Source organism: Pleurodeles waltl, chromosome 4_2, assembly GCF_031143425.1.
Source record: "Pleurodeles waltl isolate 20211129_DDA chromosome 4_2, aPleWal1.hap1.20221129, whole genome shotgun sequence".
Lineage (NCBI taxonomy): Eukaryota > Metazoa > Chordata > Amphibia > Caudata > Salamandridae > Pleurodeles > Pleurodeles waltl.
In genome coordinates, this window is record NC_090443.1 from 506,190,618 (window position 1) to 506,215,610 (window position 24,993).

Here is a 24,993-nt window from a genome sequence, read left to right on the forward strand (position 1 = left end):
ATGTATCAAAAGCAGTAACAGTTACTTGAGGTTTTGTATGGTTAACCCTGACTAGTAAGAATATGTCTAATGCTCTGTCAGTTATGAGGTAGAAATGTCCAGTTGGGTTCTGGGTAATAGAGGCAGCCACGATCGATCCCTTTCACAAAGCTTTTTGTTTCAGACTCCAGCTCTCCACAGCAAGTCTCATTAAGATGACTGAGAATACTTCTAATAGTTTCACCTCTTGCCTTAGTCACAGCAATGCAAAGGGTCACTTGCTATTGAATGTTAATTAGTGGAACTGAGGGCAATTAATCCATGTCTACTGAGTAGATATTGAACACAGTTGTGGTCTATTGATATGCAGTAACTCCATGAGTGTCACACAGTAGGTCTCGTAAATGCCGAGACTCTGTGTGTGTGTGTGTGTGTGTGTGTGTGTGTATGTGTATATATATATATATATATATTTATTTATATGTATGTAGATTTGTTGGTAAAGTGTAAATTAGGAGCTAGGTAAGAGTCATAGCAAGCCTGAGCAGCGCATTGTAACAGTGACAAAAGGTGGGATACATCACTCTGGAAATGCTCGCACTTAGGAAATGGAGGCATGGAAGAACATTACGTCCATAAAAGGACAAAGTACAGGAGCAGAAACAAAACGTAGCCGTACATTGTGAGCAATAGTAAAGGTAAAGTACATGTGATACAAGGTTAAGATAAAAAATCACATATAAAGTCGATCAGTATTACATAGAGTGTGGGAATTTGCTATTTAAGCAAGAACTATGGGATAAGTCACACTTGCAACATAAGAGATTTGTAAGGCAGCTACAAAATGGAACAATGAGAATTCAAGGCAAACAAGCAAAGGCAAAACAAACAACGTTAAAAATGGTACTTGTTGGAGGTCCAAGGCAGGGACCAAGTTAACTGATCAAGGCCACCACGAGCAGGGTGTCCCACAAGCTGCTTCCATTAAGTAACAAAGTTGTTCAGTACAGGAGTAAGACATGATAGTGGCCTAAAATGGAGGTGTACTTCAAAGGCTTTGTGTGACCACGAGTAGTGTGTCTACTCATCCACTCACACTCACTTGCAGTTACTTTCACTCACTCATACTCCATTACTGAAACTGACTGTCCCTAATGCTCAATCACTACCTGTTACTGACTCTCACTCACTCACTTTCACTCACACACATGCTCACACATACAGAGATGAAGGACCCCCACATACACACACTCTCTCTTGCTTACAAACACTTGCCCGCAAACATGTACACAACATACATTCAAAAACATTGCTGTTTGCCTTAGCTTCCACAAAATGTCGTTCCAGTTACTGGTGCTCCATTTTTTATCATATTAATAGTGAGTAATAAGTTATTATTCACTATTAGTCGAACTAAAATAAGTTGTAAACAAGAGGGGTTGAGCACCAATGACCAAAAAAGCAAGCTGTCCCTGTGTTTTTGGCACTGATTTTGCACCTCTGAGGCCTGGATCACAAAACTAATGCCAGGGGTCCAAGGGACAAGCCAGTGGTAGCAACTGTGACCCCTGGCGACCTCTCAATGACGTCCTTGCTCTTCTGCCTCTGCTGTTGGAATTATTTGATCTGTTGGCCCATCTAAAACTGGGCTGCCAGTTTGAATTGGCACTTGTTCCTGCCATGGAACAAAATGGGAGGCATGATGGAAATGGCAAGTGATAAGAAATTTGTTCCTGATGCTCAGTGAGAAAAACTCCCTATGAAACAGGAACATTTTTTGTTCTGTAAAGTGAAACTTCACTTTGGAGGTTTAGTCATGCAGAACAGAAAGAATGCCAAGAGGGCTGATTCAACATGGCATCCTGCTTGGCCTTCAGCTCTGCCTTAAGTACAAACACTGCTCTGGCCAATGCACATAAGGTGATGAAATCCATTCTAGGCATGTAGAGAAGTAGAGATCTCATGATAATATGCCAGAGGAAACTAAGGTGGCTGGGATTAGACCAGGGCCTTTTCTGACCCAGTAGGCTGATGGGCCACCTGCCAAAGTCAGAATAAGGTCTACCTGTGCAGAAGAAGCCTGCTAAAAAATAACAGAAGCTGCAAAGTGAATGTGGATTACCCGGTCTAGATTCTCAGGTATTGGGTAAAAATCCGAGGATACAAAGGGTGTTGTGATGCCTTCACCTGGGAAATCTGGACGAGCTTCTGTGCATTGGTAGAAATACCTAAACAGGTCATAGAGATGTAGAAGGTGACGTCTCCCTATCGACCAGGGCCACAAATATTGTGCATTGTTCCTTTCAAGAGGAGTGCGAATGAACAGATTCTGGAGAAGGATAAAAGGGGACTCTTCACAACACTTGCGTTGTTTATTTTAAAGGGAAGTTAAGCTGACGTGTAGATTGACTGAAGAGCAACAACTCTACTAGCATCAAATCCACTTGCAACATTTTGAGCCATTCTAGAAGAGCCAGTTTATTGAATGGGAAAATGGATAGATATGTTTAATGCTGAAGAGTATTTTCCACACAGGAAGATATTAATCTTAGGACCTCATTTAATGTGAAATGAAAATCGTCCAATTTCTAGAGGAAACTATATATATGAAGTACCATTCAGAAACAGAATTACCTCTGCCTTACGGATATTATTGCATTAGTATTTTAGCCAGTGGATTTCATTCTATTTAAAGTTACTTCCAGAAATTAGAGGACTTTCAGTTCCCTCCAAGCTCTAAACAGGCCATTAGTATACGAGCAGAATGTTTAAACCAGTGTTAGCATTTGCTTGAAAATTAGCCAGGGAAGTTAGATGTATTTGATAATGCTATGAAACAAATGGAGGCACAATTTGGGGAAAATGTAAATTTGGTGTTGCAAATGCATACATTGCTGTTACTAGCTCCACCGATTTCACAGAAGCTTTGTCAAGCGGGTGCCATGTTTCATATGCCCATTTGGCAAAGTTGCTCTTTTTTTCAAGGAAAAAAAACTCCAAAAGCGGTTTTTATTTCTTGAAAACAAAAAATAATTATCCTTACACACAGGGAGCAGGCATACATTGTTGTTACTAGCTCCACCAATATCACAGAGGCTTTGTCAAGAGGGTGCCATGTTTCATATGCCCATTTGGCAAAGTTGCTCATGTTTTCAAGAAACAAAACTCCAAAAGCGGGTTTTATTTCTTGAAAACAAAAAATAATTATCCTTACACACAGGGAGCTTCTTCCTTGAATATGGGGACCATTGTACATTTATACATAAGTAAAATGGCATGAAGTCCCAGTGATGGACGAGCTCTCAGGTCAAAGGTTTATGTCAATGAAGGCTTCAACCGCATAAACAGAACACTATCCCAACTCCAAATAGAGTGAGGGGAGCTGCAAATTTGGAAGCGTGTGAACACAACTCTTGGGGTGGAAAAGACTCCTGAGTGGCCCTGGAGAGCATGGACTACTCCTTTGAGTTCCCCATAGCATTATTCATTATTCTATTGGCTGTTGGTTGGGGATGATTTTGGTTACAGCACACATGACAATCATGTGTGCACTGCTGGTCCATGCACTCCAGAGACAGCCCTTGGGGTCTGGAGAGGCACACAGGCACACCATGTAGACCTCCCTTGTCTAAAGACTATGATAGTGGAAGGACAGGCCTTTTTACCTGCCATCTCCCAAAAACAGTTGCCCACTAACCTCTCCTGTGTAAGTATATTGTTCTTTTAATTCCCTGCTACTTGGTTCATGGTAGAAAGTGGTAAAAGGTGCTTGGAGCATGTGTACTACAGGTGGCTGCAATGGAATCCATTTTGATTTACTGCAATGACATGGTACATAAAATGGAGGCTGGAGAGAGCTCAGACAACATTGTGGATTGCAGGGCATCTGCCAAACGTTTATGAAGTCCTTTGTAGTAGACCACATTCTAAGATGTGGAGAATAGTAGAGACTGCCTTTAAAGCATAGGGAATACCTCTGCCTGTTGTGCCACATAGTTGCCTGGAAGTATTACCCTAAAAAGGTTGAAAGTTCATTAAAAGAGGCAGTATCTCCTTCTTTTGTGGCCTCAAAACCAGTCCCAGGATGCTTGTTTCTGGTCCAGGGAGGAACTGGCTTGGCAGTTTGGGCTGTACTGTTCCCATGGGGAACAGGGCAAAGGCTGAGTTGCATATGGCATGGTCCAAACTGGGGTAGCATGGTGGGCAAAAGAACGATGGATGAAACCCAGATCTGTGACTGGGGGTGAGTGTTTGAAAGCTTTCAGCACTCCGTCCATCATCCTTTTGTGTTGCTAGAGTAGTAGAGGCTGCCTTTAAAGCATATTAAATCCCCCTGCCTGTTGTGCAACATAGTTGCCAGGAAGTATTACCCTAAACAGGTTGAGGGTTCATTAAATGGGGTACCATCCCCTTCTTTTGTGGCCTTGTTTTGGGTCTCCCCTTATAAGGGGCTCCGAACTCCACCCACCTTTCTCCTGACACTGTAGGGGGAAGACTATGGTTGGACTAATCTGGAAGGAATACGTAAAAGGCAAGGACTGCCTAACACTCGTGCTAGAGGGGGACAACAGTACACCAGTCTACTTTTTTTATTAACCAGAATCTGGAGTGCCACAATAGTGGAAATCAAAAAAATTGACAGTGCTGCAGGGTTGGGGCCATAGACTGCCAAATCTAATTTTTACAGGTTAGGAACTTGGAACTTCCACAACCTGCCAGAAGAACGAGACCTAACTTGAGACTACCTTGCAAGAAGGCGAGGCTCTCCAGGAATGGATAGCTGCAAGGAGCTGTGGCAAGAGGAGCAGAACACAGACTGTTGCAATCCAGTGAAGGATCTACACTGCCAGTACATTTGGTGAGGTTTTGAAACTGTGGAGATCCCAGAAGCACCTGTGACAGCCTGTTGCCTACAAAAATTAGGTTACACGGTTTCTCCCAAGGACCACAAGGTTTCTGTAACTGACTAAGGTAGTGAGGAACATGACTGTACTTCACCAGTCATACTAGAAGACAAACTGCTATGAGAAGTTGTGAGAAAACAGGACTAATTGTAGAGGCCCTAACTTTTTGCCCCCTTTTTTCACTTTTTGCTGGTGTTTTCCTGACTCTGATGGTGCCCTGGGTAATGCTAACTAGTCCCAGGGCCTGTGCTCTGTGTAAAATGAAAATTAGGCTAATTATAATTGGCTATGTCAACCTACCTATAAGTCCCGAGTATATGTTAGGGCATGTAGGTTTTGGGACCCCAGCATAGGTAATGCACCCATCGGATGCACTGCTGAGGTGCCCAGGGTCATTTTAAAGGCAGGCCTGCCTTGCTGGCTGCTTTTAAATTAAAGTAATATCTAAATTCGACTTTGTAATTAAAAGTACCTCCAAAGTCTTAAACTACCTTATTTTTACATATAAGGCACCCCTATGGCGTGCCTTTTGTGCCCCTAGGGTTGTGTGCCTTGTAATTATAAACAGGAACCTCATAAAATAGTTTTATAAGCCCTGGTGAGGTAAAACAGCTACATTTGTTTTTCCCTCATTGTAGTGAAATGCCTCTATAGGCTACAATGGGGAGACTTTATTTTAATTTACAAAGTCCCCTTCAGTGACAGATACCACAGGTTTGGTATCAAATTAATTGTTATGATAAATCCCACAACTTACTATTGATGAGGTCTGAAGTGGCCTGGGCTGAACACAAAGGATGTGCCTGGGGGAGGAGATCTGCTTCAGCAGATGGTGAAACAGGATGGGAGGAGTGAAGCCAAACTGGTCTTTAAGGGCAGGGAAGGACATTTTGAGCAGCTCAGGACCTCCCCCACTTCCTGCAACCCAAGACAATTAGGTGCCCTCTTGATTAGATTAGGGGAGGGCATGAGAGGGGTGTGTTTAGGATTTTTATCCACACCAGTGGGTGGCTCAACCAGATCTAACCTCCAAAAAATCACTTTTATCCATGTTGGATTTTTGAAGAATGTTGCTACTTGGGATTGATTTTTGTCACACTTCCCAGGAAGTGGTCATCAAAGGGGGAATGAGTCTGGCTGTGATTGGACAACCAGGACCCATCTAGATTTCCTAATTCTTGGGACCTTCAAAAGGTACCCCAAAACTGATCTAAGGGGTCTAGTAGGATGGTAGCGCAACAATATGCCTCTCAGATTCTGCGGGCCTTTATCATGAATCAGTTTATGCACTAAGCTTAGGGTTTTAAACTTTATTCTTGCATCAAAAGGTAGCAAATGCAGTGTTTTCAGTGCTGATTCTGTTTTAGAGATTTTCAATGATATTCTGGCTGCTGCATTCTGTACTACATGCCGCTTTTTCATAAGATATTTTGGAGAGCCTAAGCATAGAGAGTTTCCATAGTCCAGACGCAAAATTATTAGAGCCTGTACCACTGTCCTTCTCAAGTGTATGGGAGTAGGTTAATGATTTTCCTTATTGTCCTTAATATGCCAAAACAATTATGGGCCACCTTTATTGCCTGTGCATCCATCGCAAGGGCATTACCCATCCACAGGCCTAGATTTTTATGAGGGGTTTAGAAGTGGGGGGGTCACCCAAACAATCAGACCATCCTAAATCCATGCTTGCGTGAGGATTATTTCCCAGAATCATCACTTCAGTTTTCTCTCCATTAGGATTAAGGCAGCAGTTTGCCATCCACTTGGCCATGTCCTCTAAGCTTAAGGCTAACTGCCAGCTGACCAGGTCTTTCCCTTTTGCAAATGATATCACCAGTTGGGTATCATCTGCCTATGATACAATGGATAATCCATGCTCAATCACAATGTTGGCTAAAGGTCTTAGATATGTATTAAAAATGTGGGGCTAGGAGTGGATCCCTGAGGTAATCCACACATGGAGGCCATCATATCTGAAAAGCACAAATTTTCCATCACTTGAAAAGTTAGTTCTTCTGAAAAAAAGATTGCATCCATTTCAACGCTTTATCTTTGACACCTATCTCTTTTAGTCTGTTAGATAAAATCTTATGGTCCACAGTATCAAATTGTGCATTTAAATTTAACAGAATATTAGCGGCTGCTCCTCCTTGGTCCAGAATTCATTTAAGTTCCTCTGTGACCGCCGGTAATGCTGATTCTGTACTATGCTGAGCTCTAAAACCCATCTGCGACGAATGTAGGAGTCTGTTTCCTTCCAGATGGTTAGATAAGTTCTGGTTAACATGTTTCTCCAGAATCTATTCTAAAACCCGAAAAAGTGAAATAGGGCAGTAATTTTTGGTATCTAATGGATCTAGATGAGGTGTTATTTTAGCAGTGGTCTAATAACTGCATGTTTCCATCTAATGGGCACTGTTCCCAGCTGTAGAGGCCTATTTAAGATTTTTGTAATACTTACAAGGAGTATACGCACACATTCCCCTAAGATCTGTGGATGGGCTGGGTCCAAGGGCGACCCAGATTTTACTGTTCTCATAATTTCCTGTACCCTCTCCTCTACCAACTCAGGGATTGTATTAAGTGAAGTAATGTTTGAAGATGATTCCTGGTTTAATATTTGCTGAGTACGATCTTCCCATTTACCCAAGAGAGAGCTATAGATTTTTACGACCTTTTATTGAAAGAAGGTCACTAATTCATTACATCTAGCTATTGTCGGTGGTGGAAGAAACGTGCCTAACTTGTCTGCATTCAGTGCCATCACAATCTTAAAAAGTTCTATTTTGCCTGTGCCATTTTCAATTCTTTTTGATAATGTTTTATTGCTGTTTTTTTTTTCAGCTGGGGACAGTATGATTTCCTCCATGTCCTTTCTAATTCTTTACAGTTTTTCATCACAGATGCCAGATGGGGGTTGAACCAGGATGTGGTTTTAACTTGCCCTTTATCTTTAATAAAATTGATTGTGATACATTTGTCCAGAGAGCACATAATTCATTCTTCTGAATTGTTATATATGTCCTCTAGGTTTAAGTCCTCTTTTAACAGAGACTGAGGTCTTAGCAACATCTTCTCCCAATCTTTCCCTGATAATTTTCCCCATTTCACCCCATTTTAGACATAGATCTAGTCAGTTCCATTCCTGAACCTTTCTCTAGGGAGAACTGAGTAAGATGATGATCTGTCCACTGTTGTGGTATTACCTTATTTATTTGGACTTTTGGGTTGTTACAAAAAATGGGGTCGAAAAGATGGCCTTTCTCATGTGTAGAGATCTAAATTTTTAGGTTCAGCTGTATGGTCCCAAGATCATGTTTTAAACTTGTTGCTGTTGCATTATTTTCATCTTCTAGATGTAAGTTAAAATCCCCTAATACTGAAATTTTTGCTTAAATTATTGGACACTATTGCAGCCGGTAACTCTTCCATGAATTGTATACTGGAGCCCGGGGGTCTGTAAATCAGTACACCTGAGAAAGTGCAAGTGCTGTATAGAAATATATTAAATTAAAAGTTTTCACAATTGGGGATCTCAAGTGGTAATATAGAGGACCTTAATTCCTCTTTTAATATTATTGCAATCCTGTGGTATTCTGTTTGTTGGGGAAACATTTATGTATGCAAATTGTAATTCAAGGTTCAGGTAATTATATCTTGTCCCTTTACGCTTCGTTTATTTATGTTATGTGAAATGGTATATTCCTGCTCTCCCTGCTCTTAGAACGGTACTGCCTGGAATGTGGGGATTGGAGGCAGTTAAAGAAGGAGCTGAGCAGGAGCGGCTGGGGTCTTTCATTATTCCGGAATTGAACAAATAAACACGTGTTTTACTTTTTGAATTGGTATTTTTCTTATGGATTTACTTCATTTTGGCGACAAGGGACTTTTTGACCCCAGGACCTGCTCTCATCTGAGCTTTTAAACCAGAGCTATTCATGCTGTTCGACATTGCTGGTTTCCTAGGCAACGGCTGAAGCTGAAGGGATTTCCTCTCGTAAGGCCGTTAGAACTGAAGGATCTGTGTTTACTTTAGGACGTCGGGTCTTTGCCCTTTGCCTATTTATTGACAGAGCAGGAGAAGGAATTCGGATGAGTTTCATTTCATCTTGGCCACCTGCCAATATTTACTTTGAAGCTTAACGAGCATTGTGCTATCCCTGCTTCAAACAGAATTAGCTCATTGGAGCTCGGTATTGATTTTGGCTGCCTGTCAACAAAAGAGTGTTCAACTGAAACTATCCAAAGAAAGGATTTAACCCGTGTGATGTTGTTTTGGCTCCCAGCCAATGTTTACATTTCACAGTTAGGATGCCTGCCAACATGAGTCTTGAAGTGTTCAGCTGAACTTGATAATTACCTTGCTTCATTGTGTTTAAGAAAAGTTGGGTATTTATCTTGGCTTTGGGCCAATGCTTCTATCTCAGCATTAAGGTTTTGTTGCTAGGCAACGCACAAGCTTTAGCAACCTCGCTAGCAAGTGCTGTAAGACACTATTTTTTTTTTTCTCTTTGTTTTCTACTATGTATTCTTTTGATATGCTCTGCTTTGTTACACATGATTATTAACATTTAAGGCAGTTTTACATTGCAAAGGGTTGCATTTAAGTAAGAGTATATCTGAGAGAATGCAGAATATAACACTGCCTCCCTTTTTCTTGTCTTTACCTGGTGATCCACCTATACCATGGAGTAAATGGAAAAAGGTTTTTCTTACATACATTCGAGTTTGTGGCAGCAATTTATCTGCAGACCGGAAAACTTCTATTCTCCAACATTGTCTGGGTGCAGAAGGTCAGGAGATTTTGGAGAATTTACCGGTAATTGATTCACCAGATGGAGCGGAAGGCGACACAAATTTGAATGCTTTGAATTAACTTTGCTCAGGTTGGATAGACATTATCTCCCTAAAGTGTCCATTATCTTACAAAGGTACTACTTTGGTAAATGTAAGCAAAGTGAAACTGAGACAGTGGAGGATTTTGTGACTGCTTTGCGTAAATTGGCTGCCCAATGTAAATTTGGTGACACTTTGGAGGAGCGCATTAGGGACCAATTTATGCTGGAATGTAAGAGCGACAAGATTAGAGAAGCCTTGTGGTCCAAAGGTGATCCAGATTTGGATGAAGTTATACTGGTGGCAAAACAAATTGAACATTCTGAACTTTGCATGGAAAACTTAAGAAAATCTAAAAATGCCTTGAGGGATATCCAGTTAGTTGAAACCAAGGTGGCAACAAAGAAACCGACTGGATCACTCAAATCTAAACTGTTATGCTATAGGTGTAATTCTTCATCACACTTAGCCAATAGCAAGGATTGTCCAGCAATTAACATGTTATGTAAAAAATGTGGTAAAAAAGGGCCTTTTGCTAGATGTTGCAAGTCAAGTGAGAAGAAAGTGGTGAAAGGGAATGAAATTGAGTATGCTTGCAGTGATGAAGAGGAAGAGAAGTCGTTTGTGTGACAGGTTGTTAATGATGTAAATTGTATTGCCAGGGTAAATTGTGATTATCCCATTGATGAGGTTGATGTAAATGGGATCAAGGTTTCCATGATGATGGATTCAGGCGCAAAGTTAACCCTGATTTCTGAGTCAGATTATTTGAAATACTTTGTCAACAATGTGACTCTTCTCCCTCTGGATGTTATGCCGTTTAGTTATGGTGGGAAACCTATTGAGTTAAGAGGGTACTTTGAGGCTAAGATCACGTTCAAGGGAAACGTAATTGAAGGAAAAATATATATTCCTGTTGTGGGTGACACGGTTTTGGGATGGCCTCATCAAAAATTACTTAATATTATATTGAATCCTAATGCTAACCCTCAAGTTCAAGTGCAGAAGGTATGTATGGAGGGTGAAGATCTCAAGAATGAATTTCCTGAGGTATTTTCCAACAAAATTGGGTGTGTTAAGGGCTACAAGCATCGCATTGTACTTGAGAAAGGAGCAATACCTGTAATGTGCAAAGTTAGAAGTATACCCTTTAGTGTAAGGGACAATGTGAGAAAGGAACTTCAGAGATTAGAATCAGAAAGTATCATTGAAAAAGTTGAGGCTGCGGAATGGATTGCACCCATTGTGGTTGCCTCTAAGGCCAATGGAGACATAAGATTGTTTGTGGACTTGCGCAATTTAAATAAGGCAGTAGTTGAAGACAGGTTTCCCTTACCCAACATAACTGAAATGATAAGTTCGTTAGGTAATGCTAGATTTTTCACTACTTTGGATCTCAGCTCGGCTTATCACCAGGTTCAGCTTTGTGAAGAATCTAAAGTGTTGACTTCCTTTATCACTCCTTTTGGTGTTTATAAATTCAACCAGATGCCGTTTGGTCTATGTTCTGCGGCTTCGGTCTTCCAAAGACTCATGAATGAGCTTCTTGGTGAGTTGCCTTTCGTGAAATGTTTTCAAGATGATGTTCTCATATTCTCCAGTACTCTTGAACAACACAGAACATCTGTGAGGAGTGTGCTCAACATTTTCCAGAACAAAGGTATAACTCTTAAAGGGGATAAGTGTAAGTTTAAAAAAAATGAAATCTCTTACCTTGGACACATGATTACTGCAGAAGGTGTAAAGCCGAAAGATGATTGAGTGAAATCTATTATCAAGCTTACTGTGCCTGAAAGTAAGTCTGATGTGCAAACGTTCTTGGGAATGGTGGAATATTATTCTAGGTTCATTCCTGATCTAGCTAAAAGAACTTGTGCTATCAGAAACTTACTTAAAAGTCGATCTGTATTCATGTGGGACTCAGAATGTCAAAGGGAATTTGACGACTTGAAAGAGAGCTTGTCATTGGCGCAATCCTTATATAGTTTCCAACCTGGCCTTCCGTGCTCTATCACTACGGATGCATCTGAGAAAGGGTTAGGTTGCGTTTTGAAACAACTTAGTGGTGATGAGAACAAAACCATTGCTTTTGCGTCAAGGAGTTTACGTGGAGCGGAGTATAAATATTCTACCATTGAAAAAGAGGCTTTGGCAATTTTTGGGGCTATAAAGAAATTCAAACAATTTCTGTGGGGAACTAAATTTGAGGTGTGCACTGATCACAAACCACTACGTGAGATTTTTGAGAAGAAGGGTTTGGATAATGTTTCAGGTCGTATTTGTAAATGGATTGTTGGCCTACAGGATTATTTTTTCGATGTAAAGTATGTGCCAGGTTGTGAGAATAAAGCTGCAGACTGTTTATCCAGACTCAGAAATAAAGGAGTGGGAGAAGATGACTTTGAAAGTTCCTGGTGGGTAGATGAGGAGGTAAAAGTATGTGCTGTAACGGATGGATGTGTTACTGAGGAAGAATGGAAACAAGGAGTGGATGATGATGTTGAACTTTCCCGTGTGAGAGATTTACTTTCTGTTGGTAAGGTTTTAGATAAAAGTGATGGTTTTGGTAAGATTTGGCATGAATTGTCCATTCAAAATGGAATTGTGTTAAGAGGGGAAAGGTTGATCCCGCCATGCAATTTGCCTGAACGTATTATGGATCTTGCTCACAGTGGTCATCATGGGATCTGCAAAACTAAAGAAAGACTTAGGGGAGTGTATTGGTGGCCAGGGATGGATTTATCTATCGAGAGATGGGTGTGAGATTGTGTGGAGTGTAATGTTGCAGATAAATCGTTGAAAGTCAGAACTCAACCCATGATACTCAAAAAAATTCCCAGTGAGGTGTGGGATTCTGTATCTATTGACATTTTGGGGCCTTTGAATTATAAATCTCATTCGAAGTATGTGGTGGTCCTCATGGATGAGTTATCTAGATGGCCGGAAGTCAAGATTGTCTCTGAGGTGTCTTCTTTGACTGTTTTAGAATTCCTCACTGAAGTATTTAGTAGAGAGGGTAATCCTAAGTCTATTTTGACCGATAATGGAGTTCAATTCACATCCAAACTTATGTGTGAGTTCTTGAGGAAAAGAGGGATTTTACACAAAAAGAGTGCATTATATCATCCAGAAACCAATGGCACGGTAGAACGCTTCAACAGAACATTAAAAGAGACTATCCAGTTAGCTAATCATTTAAATTGTGATTGGGAGTATATGGTGAAGAAGAAGGTTGAGGAATATAGGTTCACCCCTCACACTAGCACTGGTCAATCTCCGTTCATCATGTTCAGGAAACGTATACCTCACACTGTGATAAATTCACTGTGGGTTAAAAATTATACCAAGGAACATCTCAATTATGAGGGCAGGAGAGTTTCAGCAAGGAGTAAGCATTTGTCCTGTCAGGAGAAAAGAAAACTTGTGTATGATGCAAGAAAATCTATAAAGGAGATGCATTTTGGGGTAGGGGAGTTAGTTAAAGTCAAATTACCAGGGAGAACTTGTGGAGGGCAGTCTCACTTTAGTAGTCTTTAAAATTATTAAAGTCTATAAAGGAGCGGTTAAATTGGATGATGGACGTGTATGGAATCTCAATAGAATTGTAAAAATAAAATAATGTGTATATATTAATAGTTATTTGGGAATCTCAATAGGAATGTCAAAATAATATTATGTATATATGTTTATAGTTATTTGTTTGAAGGTGGTATTCTGTGGTATTCTGTTTGTTGGGGAAACATTTATGTATGCAAATTGTAATTCAAGGTTCAGGTAATTATATCTTGTCCCTTTACGCTTCGTTTATTTATGTTATGTGAAATGGTATCTTCCTGCTCTCCCTGCTCTTGGAACGGTACTGCCTGGAATGTGGGGATTGGAGGCAGTTAAAGAAGGAGCTGAGCAGGAGGGGCTGGGGTCTTTCATTATTCCGGACTTGAACAAATAAACAATTGTTTTACTTTTTGAATTGGTATTTCTCTTATGGATTTACTTCAAATCCCACCTCCTTTTTTAATCTATTCTGTCCTGTCTAATAAAATAGTAACCTGGTGGAAAAGCCAATTGTATATCAACCTCTGCACTCTCGTTTAGCCATGTTTCAGTGAGGAATAAGATATCTAGGTTTTCCTCCTCTAATAACAGTCTAATTTATATATTGTGGCCCTAGCAGGGATCTACAGTTCACTAACCCCAACCTCCAGCAGTTTTCCTCCTCCTTTCCTGTCCCTACCCTATTGTGCCCTTCCTAGGTGTGACCTGTTTTTCACAAAGGAAACCACAGTATGAGCACAATATCTCTTCCTGCATAACATCCAGTGGTTTACATATATGGGTCTTACTTGTTTGTCTAAAAGATAGGAGTTGTTGGGGGGTATAGCTTAGCAGATGGAGGGTACTTTGGGCAGCATTCCTAGCCCCTGGTCCCATTCAGGCATGGACAGGCACAAACGGGCTTGCCTTTGGCAAGCCCACTGCTCATGTCTGCTGTGCACCCGCGTCCTGGCTGCCATTAAATGGCCTGGTTTCCACACCACTAGAGCGCTGATCCCCTCGGCTGCTCTATGATTAAAGTAGCAAGTTTGAAGGCTGTTACATAATCTATGATTCCCACCTCCAGTCCCAGGCTCCTGTTAACTTTAAAAGGTAAGCAGCAATTCACAGGATAACAACATGTTAAAACATTAACAGCACATTTAAGCAAGTGATCTGCTTCTTATAAGAGCATAAAAACCTGTAAAATAGTGCAATTAGCAATTTTTGGCAGAGAAAGGTATCAAAATGATGAGGTAGCAGGTAGTACTTTCCTCACCTGCGGGCCCGCGTCCCAGCTGCCATTAAATGGCCTGTGGGCTGTTAGACTGTGGGGTAATTGTGCAACACTGCAATGCAAGAGAACCTGGGACTAGTTGAGGATTAAAGTTCTATCATTAAGTAAACAACACTGGTTTGGGGGAATTCAGGAAGAGAGTAACGGTTTGGAGAGAAGTTCTGGAACAAAGGGGAAGAGTCACAGACAACATGACGTAAGGACCAGTGTGACAACAGGAAAACTACAAGTTTGAGTCTTCCCAGTGAATATAAAAATTGCTGGATGAGGGTGTATTGTTGATGTGTATTGGAGAAAGAGACTGCTAGTAAGGCTCATTGATTTTTAAGATTTTTACTTTAAACAAATTTGTAAACCTACTTGGTACAAATGTGAAATGTTTCTGGAACTATGTGATTTACTCTTGGTTGTTGTGTGTGTGTTTGTATGTGGTTATTTTAGATGTGTCCTGAAAATAGTGTATTGGCCTTGTAGTATGATGTCGCTGATATGGAATGGAAAAATGCATGCGTGGAATATTGAAGATGTTATGTAATAGAAAGAAATGTTGGCTATAGCTCTTGGAGATGGCTGGGCAACTTGACCAGTGACACGTGTGCTTCCGGATCCTAGAGTAAGCATTTAAAGAGTTTCACCAGTTTATCTTTTCTTCCTTGCTAAGTTTCACATAATATTTAATATGGTATAAAGACATAAGATAAATGTAGGACCTCTGCTTTTAAAAAAGCATATCCAACATATATCAATTAGACACGTCAGAGGAAGCAAACCTGACATTAAGCACTTAAGGCAACAGTGGAATGAGAAAATTGGGAAGTCAGAACAGAAAGGGTTCAGGATGCCCAATGGTGCAGGTAAGATCATGAAGGAATACAACACTTAGGCCGGCTAAAAAGGGATAATAAAACCAAAGGGTCTAGGGCACTTAGGCAAGCAGAAATGTAGGACAGTTTAAGTCACTGAGGAGAAAAGATAAACATGGGAAGAAGGGACATTCAAATTAATAAAAACATATGGGGTCAGATCATTAAAGAGCTGCTTAAAATAAGGGGCAATAACACAAGAGAATACTAATAAAACATCATGAAATTATTGCTAGAAATATCACCAAGACTTGGGAAAATACGTTCCCCTTCTAGAGCATTTAGATATAGGAAAACGTAAGAGTTAAAAATCGACAAAGATATGGGAATTTGAACACTTACAATAATACAGTGGCATTTGTTAATAGAGACCTTGCTAACAAATTTCCCACATCTGCAATTAGTATGGTTACAGGCATCAGGTCAGTGATATATAATAAACTTCAGCTTTGCATACTGATGAGTGTTATTTTATTGCAACCATGGTTTAATTTAAAATCTGTGTTAGCTGCAAACCATTAGTTTACTTTGTATACCCAAAAGCATCATATAACATGCTATTCTGGTTTAGGCATATTGTATGAACCCTTAAAATGCTTTCCATGTTAAAAGAAATGAAAATAACATGTTTATTATCTAAAGAAATCTACTGCACTAGGTATCATCTAATTATTTTTTTAAGAGCACTTTTACAACTTAGAGGCTAATTTAGCACTCCTGGTAGTTGGGAAGGGAAAAGAAGAGAGCCAGAAGGTGTATTTCAATGCCATACATGATGGGGCATCAAGACCTGGTACCATCAAACTAAAGATGGTCCTTAAGATTGATTTACAGGTACCTAGCCGTAAACCAAGAAATGCTCTTCGTGGACCTTCAAGCAGTTATCTTGGAGTCTATGATGGAAAGATATGGAGTTTGAGGTTGGGAGCATCTCCATTCCTTATTGAACAATTATTACCTTTGTTTTATCACATTGCTCTTCTTAGTAATATCTTCCATGCATTTTTCCAGTGGAGGGAGCTTAATGTGCCCTAGAAAAGAGAAGCATATACTATAACTACACAGACACTTGAATCATGTTGCCATTTAGGGTATCTATTTTAATCGGCTAGCCTAAATTATGAGGAGAAGTTATTCTATAGTTAGAACATGCTTACACTTACATCACATTTGGTCCTGTAAGTAAGATAGGAGTGCATAAAATCTTCTGGAACATGGCGATCTGGGTCAAGACCCCTTAAATATATTCAAGAGTAGCCAATACATTTATGTTAATACATTTACCAGCCAAATATTAATATCATGGAGGCACAGTGTTTGGTTTTGTCAGACCAAAGTCAGCGAACACAAAGAGTACTTGTCCCATCATCTGGCTGTATGGGTCATAACCACAAGCAAATCTCAAATCCAGGATCTCTCAATATACATTGAAAAGTCACGTTTTGAGTGACTGACAACACAATGGTCTATGAATTGTTTGGTTTACAATAGACAACCCTCCAATGGCATTACTGACAACCTTACTAAGCTTAAGAGGGCCTTAAATATGTGGTAAGGACTCAGTCTCAGGGTGTCTGCATGATAGCCAAAATCCAATGGCACAACCAAACGGTAATTTTATGCTAAGTTCCAATAAGACATACGTATTAATAATAGGCCGTCTTGGGAAAATTGTACAAAATAATCATCCTTATATCAGGGCTGTTTGAATGCAAGCCAATAATAGGACTTACTCCACCAGACACTAGGGCCCTCTTTTTGACTTCCGTGGATGAAAAAACCAGTCCGTCAAAGTCCCGTGGTCAGTGACCTTCAGTGACCTTCCTGCGGCCCCTATTACAAGTTTCCCGCTGGCCCAGCGGGAAACAGCCCACAACATTGCTGCCGGCTCGTAATTGAGCCGGTGGCAATGTTGCGGTGCCTAGGGTGCAACAGCATCCATCGCACCTTTCACTATCTGCTAACCAGACAGTGAAAAGCGAAACAGGGCTGTCCAGGGGGCCCCTCCACTGCCCATGCCAAATGCATAGGCAGTGGGGCCCCCTGCACCCTGTCTCCGCCAGCTTTTACATGGTGGTGCAACTGCCATGTAAAAGCTGTGCTAGAGGGGGGTCGTAATCCCCATGGCGACGCTGCATGAAGCGCTGCCCTGCTGGATTAGGACCGCCGGTCCCTCCAGTGGAGGGAAACTGCAGGTGCTGGCGGTCCGACCATGGCCGAACCGCCACAGTCATAATGTGGTGGTCTGAACGCTGTCAAAGCAGTCGTGGTGAAGCAGACCTTTACCACCAGTCTGGCGGTCTTAGGACCGTCAGACTCTTAATGAAGGCCTAGGTGTCTGCAGCATTTTTATGAGAGCACCAGAAAGCAATCTTCCCAAAAATGCAGCCTCCGCTGGCTCTGCTGTTGAGCATGTGTGCTAGATGTGTGAATGCAGCCAAAAATGGTGTATTTTCAGTGGCACCTTCTCTTTGAAAATTTGTCATTTCAACCACAGCTGAAGACTACATACTAGTTTCCTTAACATTCTGGAAGAAATACCTAAGCATGAAAAGACGCCTTGTTACAGCAATGACAGCCATCTTTGAATTGAGCAGACGATGTGTGGCGGAGGTAATACTTCCACCAAACTGGCAGCTGGAACATTTACCAGATAAACTTAAATGAGACTCACAGTGTCTTCCATTTATTCTCCCATTTTGTCCTGCAAGCCACCGCAAGATTTATTTAAGGCTAACTTATAGAATATATCATGCAGGGTTTGTGTGCTTTGCAGGCTGCAAGTATAAACATGAAGACAAACACTACACTTTAGGGGTCCTTGGCAGTGCTTTTGTGTAGGGCCTGTAGGTGTGTATGTAGCTCATGATATAAATTTATGACAATATATCTAAAATATTTTTTCCCTTTACACATATACTTTATTGTAATAATGGTTCAAAGCAAGGTGGGCAGCAAACTAAGATATCTATTCATCAGTTAATTCCCGGTTTGGCTATTGTGGCACATTGTTTGCCTTGGTGCCTATTATATTATCACAATTTGTGATCATGTAGAGTCACTGACTACCATTTTAAATTCTACTTCCTTTGATTACATTTATACAAATGACTTCATGAAAATGTGTTTCTTCTGTTTCATGTATTCTGAAAGTGTGTTTTGGGTCATATATCCATATAATGTGTAGTAGTGGTGTCCTCTACAGATAATTATGGCTTAGAATTCCCAGGAAATTCTTCTTACACTATGCTTTCACCTTTTCAACATAGTCTATGAAACATTACAAATTCAGATTATTTGGCATTCATAGCCTGAGAGACAACCATGAAGTTTCTCCACCGCTGAAGATACAGATTGATGAGAAGCTTGCTTCTCACAGATTCTGCCCTCACAAGCCCCAGGCAGCCTGCCTATAACAAATAGACAGGTGATGGTGTATCACACCTCTCTTGGTGGCAGACTTTTCAGTGCTAGTTTTCATTAACAAAAACGTAGGCACTGATCATAAGTTGTAAAGCACTGGTGAGGTGTAACACTGCACACATAATTACTGTTGCCATGCAGGAAGCCCCTGCAGTACCATCCAGTTATGAGTTAAATTCCTCAGGATGGGGGATAACCATATGGGCATGGAATAACTGTGTGGTATTCTGCAAAGTATTCCATGCACTGCTAACAATGACCACAGAGCAAAGTCTTCACCAAAGTCAAGCCCTGTACTCAATCCTCCACATGTGCTAAACATCCATTATACACAGCTTTTGTTCATTCACAGTGGGGGCTGACTGCAGGACCTGGCTTACTAAAGTGGCCAATCCTCACTGCAAACAACGTTCACCTGCCTGTGTTACTAGTTAGTCAGGAGTTGGCTTAAGGCCATGACCTGCATCAAAACATGTGTGAGCTATTAGCTCAAGCAGCGCATGGCCTTCAGCCCTGTGCCCATCCCTTCATAGGTAGCTACAGCTAGGTTCTGTGCCCACCCCTCTGCAGGCACTACACTCCTGCTGCATAGAGAAAAATGTCAACAGCTGTATCACAGATGATATCATCAGTGATGTAATTTACAATATCATCAGTAATGTTATCAGTGATACCATTTAACTGGTTATCAGTGGTGTCAAATTTGAGGCCGTAAGCAGAGCATGACGGTCATGTGAGTAATTATCAGGCTGCCTAAACGTAACTGGGGAGTTTCAGCTGTTTTTAGAGTCGTTTTGTAACTATAGCTATGCCTTAACTTTGTTTCTTACAGTGAATTCCAGAGGTTGATTTAAAACATATGTTAAGTTCACTAGCGCCCATTCACCACTGCTAATGACATCCCTGATGTCATCGTCCTGTGGTAAAAATATTCTGCCATCGTCCATATGCAGTGGGCGTAAGCTGCCAGGCCAGACCCTTTGGTCTGTGTAAATGACCAAACCACACTTCACACAGCCTTTGGCCATGCGCAGAAGCGGTAGTGTGCATAGTATTTTATCATTTTATGATGTAACTAGTGATGTCATCAGCAGTGTATAATGGCTGTGAGCAGTTTACCTAACCACAGTTCAAGTTACTTTTAGGTTTCAGTTTGTAACCAAAACTTCACTTTAAGTGTGTTTTGTTCGTGAATATGTGAGGTGTTTTTAAACATACATTAAGCTATTCTATTTCACATATGTATAATATCTAAATACACTTACTTTCAAGATAATTTTGTTCTTAATATGTAGGCTACATTTTTTTAGTAGGACGATATTCCTGTCCTTGATATTCTGACTTTTAACTCAGTGTTATCTGTCTAACACGTTTCTCCTCTATTCATATCAGCAAACAACCAATGAATGGACCATATACAGAGCTCTTCATAGGCATCTTAGCCCCTCCTCTGTCGCACCAGCCTTTGTGACGCTTTGGCTAGTGGTTACGTATTGGGCGTAGTCATAGATCAGGTCAACAAGTGTGGGCCTTAACTCTTCCTCGCTTACGACCTGAGTTCCTTAATTGTTAACGCAGAACACTACATTATTGTAAGTTTTTCAAGGTACTTCAGTATTCCATTGAACCTACAACACAAGCATTTTTTACTACCTGCATTTCGATGCAACACTCTTTTGGGATCCATTACTAATAAATTTAGAATGAAGAACCCAACATTTCAATAAAATTATACCTGAAATATTTATTCTTGCTTTGTTCATTCCTTTAATTAATATATTTTTATTGGGGGTGTCGTTTTTTCTACTAAACACAACATGCAACGTCTGTTAGTACTAAAGAACAGTAATACTTGAGTTCAATTACCAAATCCTACACTTTCGTTAAAAGACAAATTCCATCACTTCACATAGAACATGACAACGTATGCATTTTTGACTACTCATTAGACAGTAGGCTTGTCTGAGTAATACCTTTGCATGATGCTTGTGTGTAGCAGCTCAATCCGCCATCCAATGAACCAAGATCTTTTCCTTCATCAATTTTCCTCTCTGTGTCCATACACCAGTCTGCACTCGCCCTCCATTTGGAACCTTAGGAGCATCTCTACCATCCCACAGTCTGACAACCTAGTGGGCCACCATCTGGTCCATGTCACAAAACAATTTAGTGTATTTTGGGGGATAATAAGTTCCACATACCTACAACTATTATTTTAATCCAAAGTAATTTATTTGTTCTATTTTCTCCTACTCCTCCTCTAATTGCATGTGTACACTTACAGATTCTGAGACTAGTAAGATGTTGTAAATAGGCAAAAACTATACTCTTCGACCAGACCATTTGGACCCAGAACATCTAGAGTCAGAATCAGCTGAACAGTTTTTCATAAGTGTGGTTAATCCTTTTTCATTCTGTACACTACCTAACCTCCCTACAGCACCTAAGAAAAGACCATTAAGAAAATAGATATAATTTGCCGCCAATAACGGAGGGAAACGCCTTCATAATGTTATGCACCACAGGCACCTTGTGAGGTTTTGTGTCTTAAAATGTCCAACATAAACAAATATTTTGTAGTAAGTATAACATTACATGATCAGCTTATGCCGTATTCGAAGAGAAGCCTGGAAAATTAGTATTACGTTTACAAAAATCATGAAATTTAAGGACGTCCTCAGTGTAATAAAAAAGTTTGCCTAATAATTCTTCTTTCCATAAACTTAGCCATCAAAGGCCGCTGTAAAGTTCAATGTTTTCCATGATATCACTTCGGAGTTAAAGTTGTCCTTTCTTTTACCAGGGGCAAAAACATGAATTTTGTATGATCTTTTGAGTAACAACTGTAACTTTCTTTCAATTCCCAAATAACACTTTGTAGTTTTGGAAAGAAATAATGTGTTTATTTATTAAAATATCCTACATTTATAATGCCAGAGCTTACCGCTTTTTAGGTAATGGCCCTGCGTTGACATTTCTTAGAATGAACTACATAGGCAGCCCCCTGTGACTTGGTCTTCTTGTGACATCACTCATTGACAGAATAGAAAAAACGGGGTGCACAAAATGTAAATCACGTACCATGTCAAATAAACTGATGTGGCACTTTATCTCTATGACTTACTGTCCTACTGTACACCTACCTTTGAGGATTCGTGAGGCCCATCGCGCTTGCATTTCTGATGCAACTAAGATGGAAGCGATAGGTTGGACGAGTCCAATGAATGCCAGAGTGGGTTTCTCAAGGTTCAGCGGGAAGATGTTCCTGTAGAGAGAAACTTCATCCTTACTGACTTTGATGTCAGATTCCTCGAGGAAAGGAAACGAGACACTGAACCCTGTTGCGAAGATGACTGCGTCAATATGCTCTTTGGTCCTGTCCTCGAATGTGACTGTAGTTTCAGCAAACTCCACTGCGGCCGGTTTCACCACCACCGTGCCACGGATAATGCAGGCCGGAAGGTCGTCGTTGGCCAGTGGCTCTTTCCAACCAGAGCTAAAGACGAAGGAAGAGAACATTTTACAACTTTTTTTCAATAGAAACCCCCAAACAAAACAGGGACACCTCATTGTTTGGAAGCTCTGCAATGAAATGCCTATTCTTAGACGAAATAGAAGAATTTTTCAAAAACTAACGCTATATTTATTCATCGCACTGTAGACTGTTTTGAATCCCTCCGATATAAAGAACAAGAAAATGTTTCTATTTTGAAATACATATATGTGCAATGCATTAAAACGTGCAGCAGACTGCATTTATAAATGGAGGCAAGATAAATATTTTTATCTAAAGCTATCTGTGTGAAAAAGCATAAACATCTCCTTTAGTAAGATGTGTTGGATGGCATTTTAAACGTTGGTCCCCTGTAGACCTCAACTACTGCAAATGATTGAAACTCAGGGTCATATTTATGAGCCCCCTGCGCCGCCCTTGCATCACTTTTTGTGAAGCAATGGCGGCGCAGATCCTGAACTCATATCTATAAGGCCACGTAAAGCCACTTTTTATGGCTTTGAATGGCCTCATAGATATAGAGTAAGGAAAGGCAGTGCAAATCACCACGTTGCTTCAATCTGCGCAAGGCAGTAATTCCATGGGTGTTGCAGTGGGTGTTCCCATGAGCACCCATGGATTTTGACGCATTCCCAGATTTAGAAGACCTTGTAAACCCAGAAATGTGCTAAAACTTTACATCTCCCCATGGGAGACGCAACGTCCTTGGTTTCCGTCTTTCTATGTGTGCTGCAGAACACAGCAAACATAGAAAGAGGAAAAAGATGCCTCTTCCTGCACAAAAACAATCCTGCCTACAACGCAGGCACAATTGCACCATGGTGCAAGAGGGCCTGCGCTGGCGCTAGACAGCCAAAATGGCCCATGCACATTGGGAAAGGACAAGAATGCCCCGTATTGCATAGATACGGTGCATTCTGCCCTTTCCCTTTGGCGCAGGGTAGCACAGTAAAGTGACTTGCTGCTCTGCCCTACGTCAAAGGCCCATAAATATGGGCCTCAGTTTCTTATCAATGTAAAATGTATCTATCTTTTCAATTGTATTACAAAAGTAAATAAAATGCTTAGATAAGAAGTAGAAAGCAAAATCCATACGACGCCTCCACTATTAGGACAGATTGCGTTTTTTCAGTCAAAAAGCCATGATTTCATGGATTTTATTCTTTGCCAATGGCAAGAATCAGGGAAGAGTTATCAGGTAAAGCTTTCAGGAGGAATTTGGAGCCTTCTGTCCTCTGCTGCAGTATAGATAGGACTGGACAAGGTTGAGTTTTATCAAGCTGATATCCTAACCTCTTAATGTTTAACTTAGGATCACCATGAGCATTGGAGTCTTGAAATTAAATTAATTACAGCTTCTAGCATAGACAACACTAAAACCAGTGGCGGCTCCTCCGCTTGGATGGAGGAGCATCGCCCCCCTTGCCAGCAGCAACGGCTGCAAATCCTTTAACAATGAAAGGATAATAAACCTTGTTAAAGGGCGGGGCATATGGGGTGACGAGTAGTGAGGGGAGTGCAATGTGCACTCCCCTCACTGCCCATGTATGTTTGGCCAGCCGTCTCGGGCTGGCCAAATACACAAGCGCACAGGGTTCTCTGCATCCCAGCAACCTAGTTGAGAGCTTGCACAGGTTCCCAGTCTGCCTGGGCACTCCCAGCCAATCCTGATGCTGCTCTGAGCAGCGTCAGGATTGGCCGCAAGGCAGGCTGGGAACCTGTACCTGCAGCAGCAACGGATACGGAGGAGAGGAGCAGCGCACTGAACTAGGTACATTTTTTTAAAATGTATTGTTTTTCAATATTTTTAATGTCCTCCTAATCCCCTGTCCGCGACTGAGTAAAACACCACCTTTCAGTGCTACTACCTACACCTCTAACAACTATGGGGCAGGGATGTTGTTTTTATAACTTTTATAAAATGGGATGGTCTGTCTGACCGAGTCTTGTGTTTTCTCACTTGCCAAGGCATCATTAGATGCAACAATATCTTCTGTGGAAATTGGGTGACACAGTAATTGTCTATTGCAGCCTTTAAGCCACACTGAAGCAATTTCGCCTAGATAGCTGCTAATATTTTCTGTTGATTTCTCCTTAAACAAGGTATAAAACTGGATGTAGTATTGCATATGCTCTCCCAGCACATCTTCGCTGTTTGTTAAGGTTTCACCATTCTCTTTTTAATATGAGAAATACAGGTTCTCCACTGGTTAGTCCCAGCCCCTGGACATATCCCCTTCACAAAACCATTATTGTCTATTTTCATTTCTGATTTGTGTTTTTGTATCATTAGAGAATTAATTTAGCTTGGGTAGACATTACTAATCCGGGCTGTTTTTTTCTGGACAACATTTTTAAAAATGGCAGATGTCTTGCAGTGATGATGTAATATTTCAGGAACCATAAGACTTATATACTTTATTTTAGTGTCAAAGCATAGGTTTTGGGGGTCAATTAGTCTTATAGAGACAGAACATAACTCCTTAGGGTAACCCTTCTGCCATTTTCCAAAATGGTGGCTCTGTAATTATGTATTTTAGCCATCATATTGGTAATTTAATTTAATATTGATTTTGTTTCAGGTTTTCCGTTGATTCAAATTCGTAAACATGAGCGAAGCATGTGGTAGCAGAGGATCTTTAC

At 40.7% G+C, this 24,993-nt stretch overlaps 1 protein-coding gene across 3 annotated transcripts in view; it reads right to left on the minus strand.

The window, feature by feature from the left end:
- The window catches only part of LOC138293021 (dimethylaniline monooxygenase [N-oxide-forming] 2-like), a 291,867-nt gene that overhangs the window by 2,986 nt on the left and 263,888 nt on the right, over positions 1-24,993 (minus strand). For all 3 annotated transcript variants that reach the window (XM_069231994.1, XM_069231993.1, XM_069231995.1), the window contains exons 7-8: positions 21,980-22,332; positions 16,372-16,444 (exon numbers count right to left, since the gene is read on the minus strand). In XM_069231994.1, coding sequence (XP_069088095.1) covers positions 16,372-16,444; positions 21,980-22,332 — 426 coding nt within the window. The remainder of the gene's footprint in view (positions 1-16,371; positions 16,445-21,979; positions 22,333-24,993) is intronic.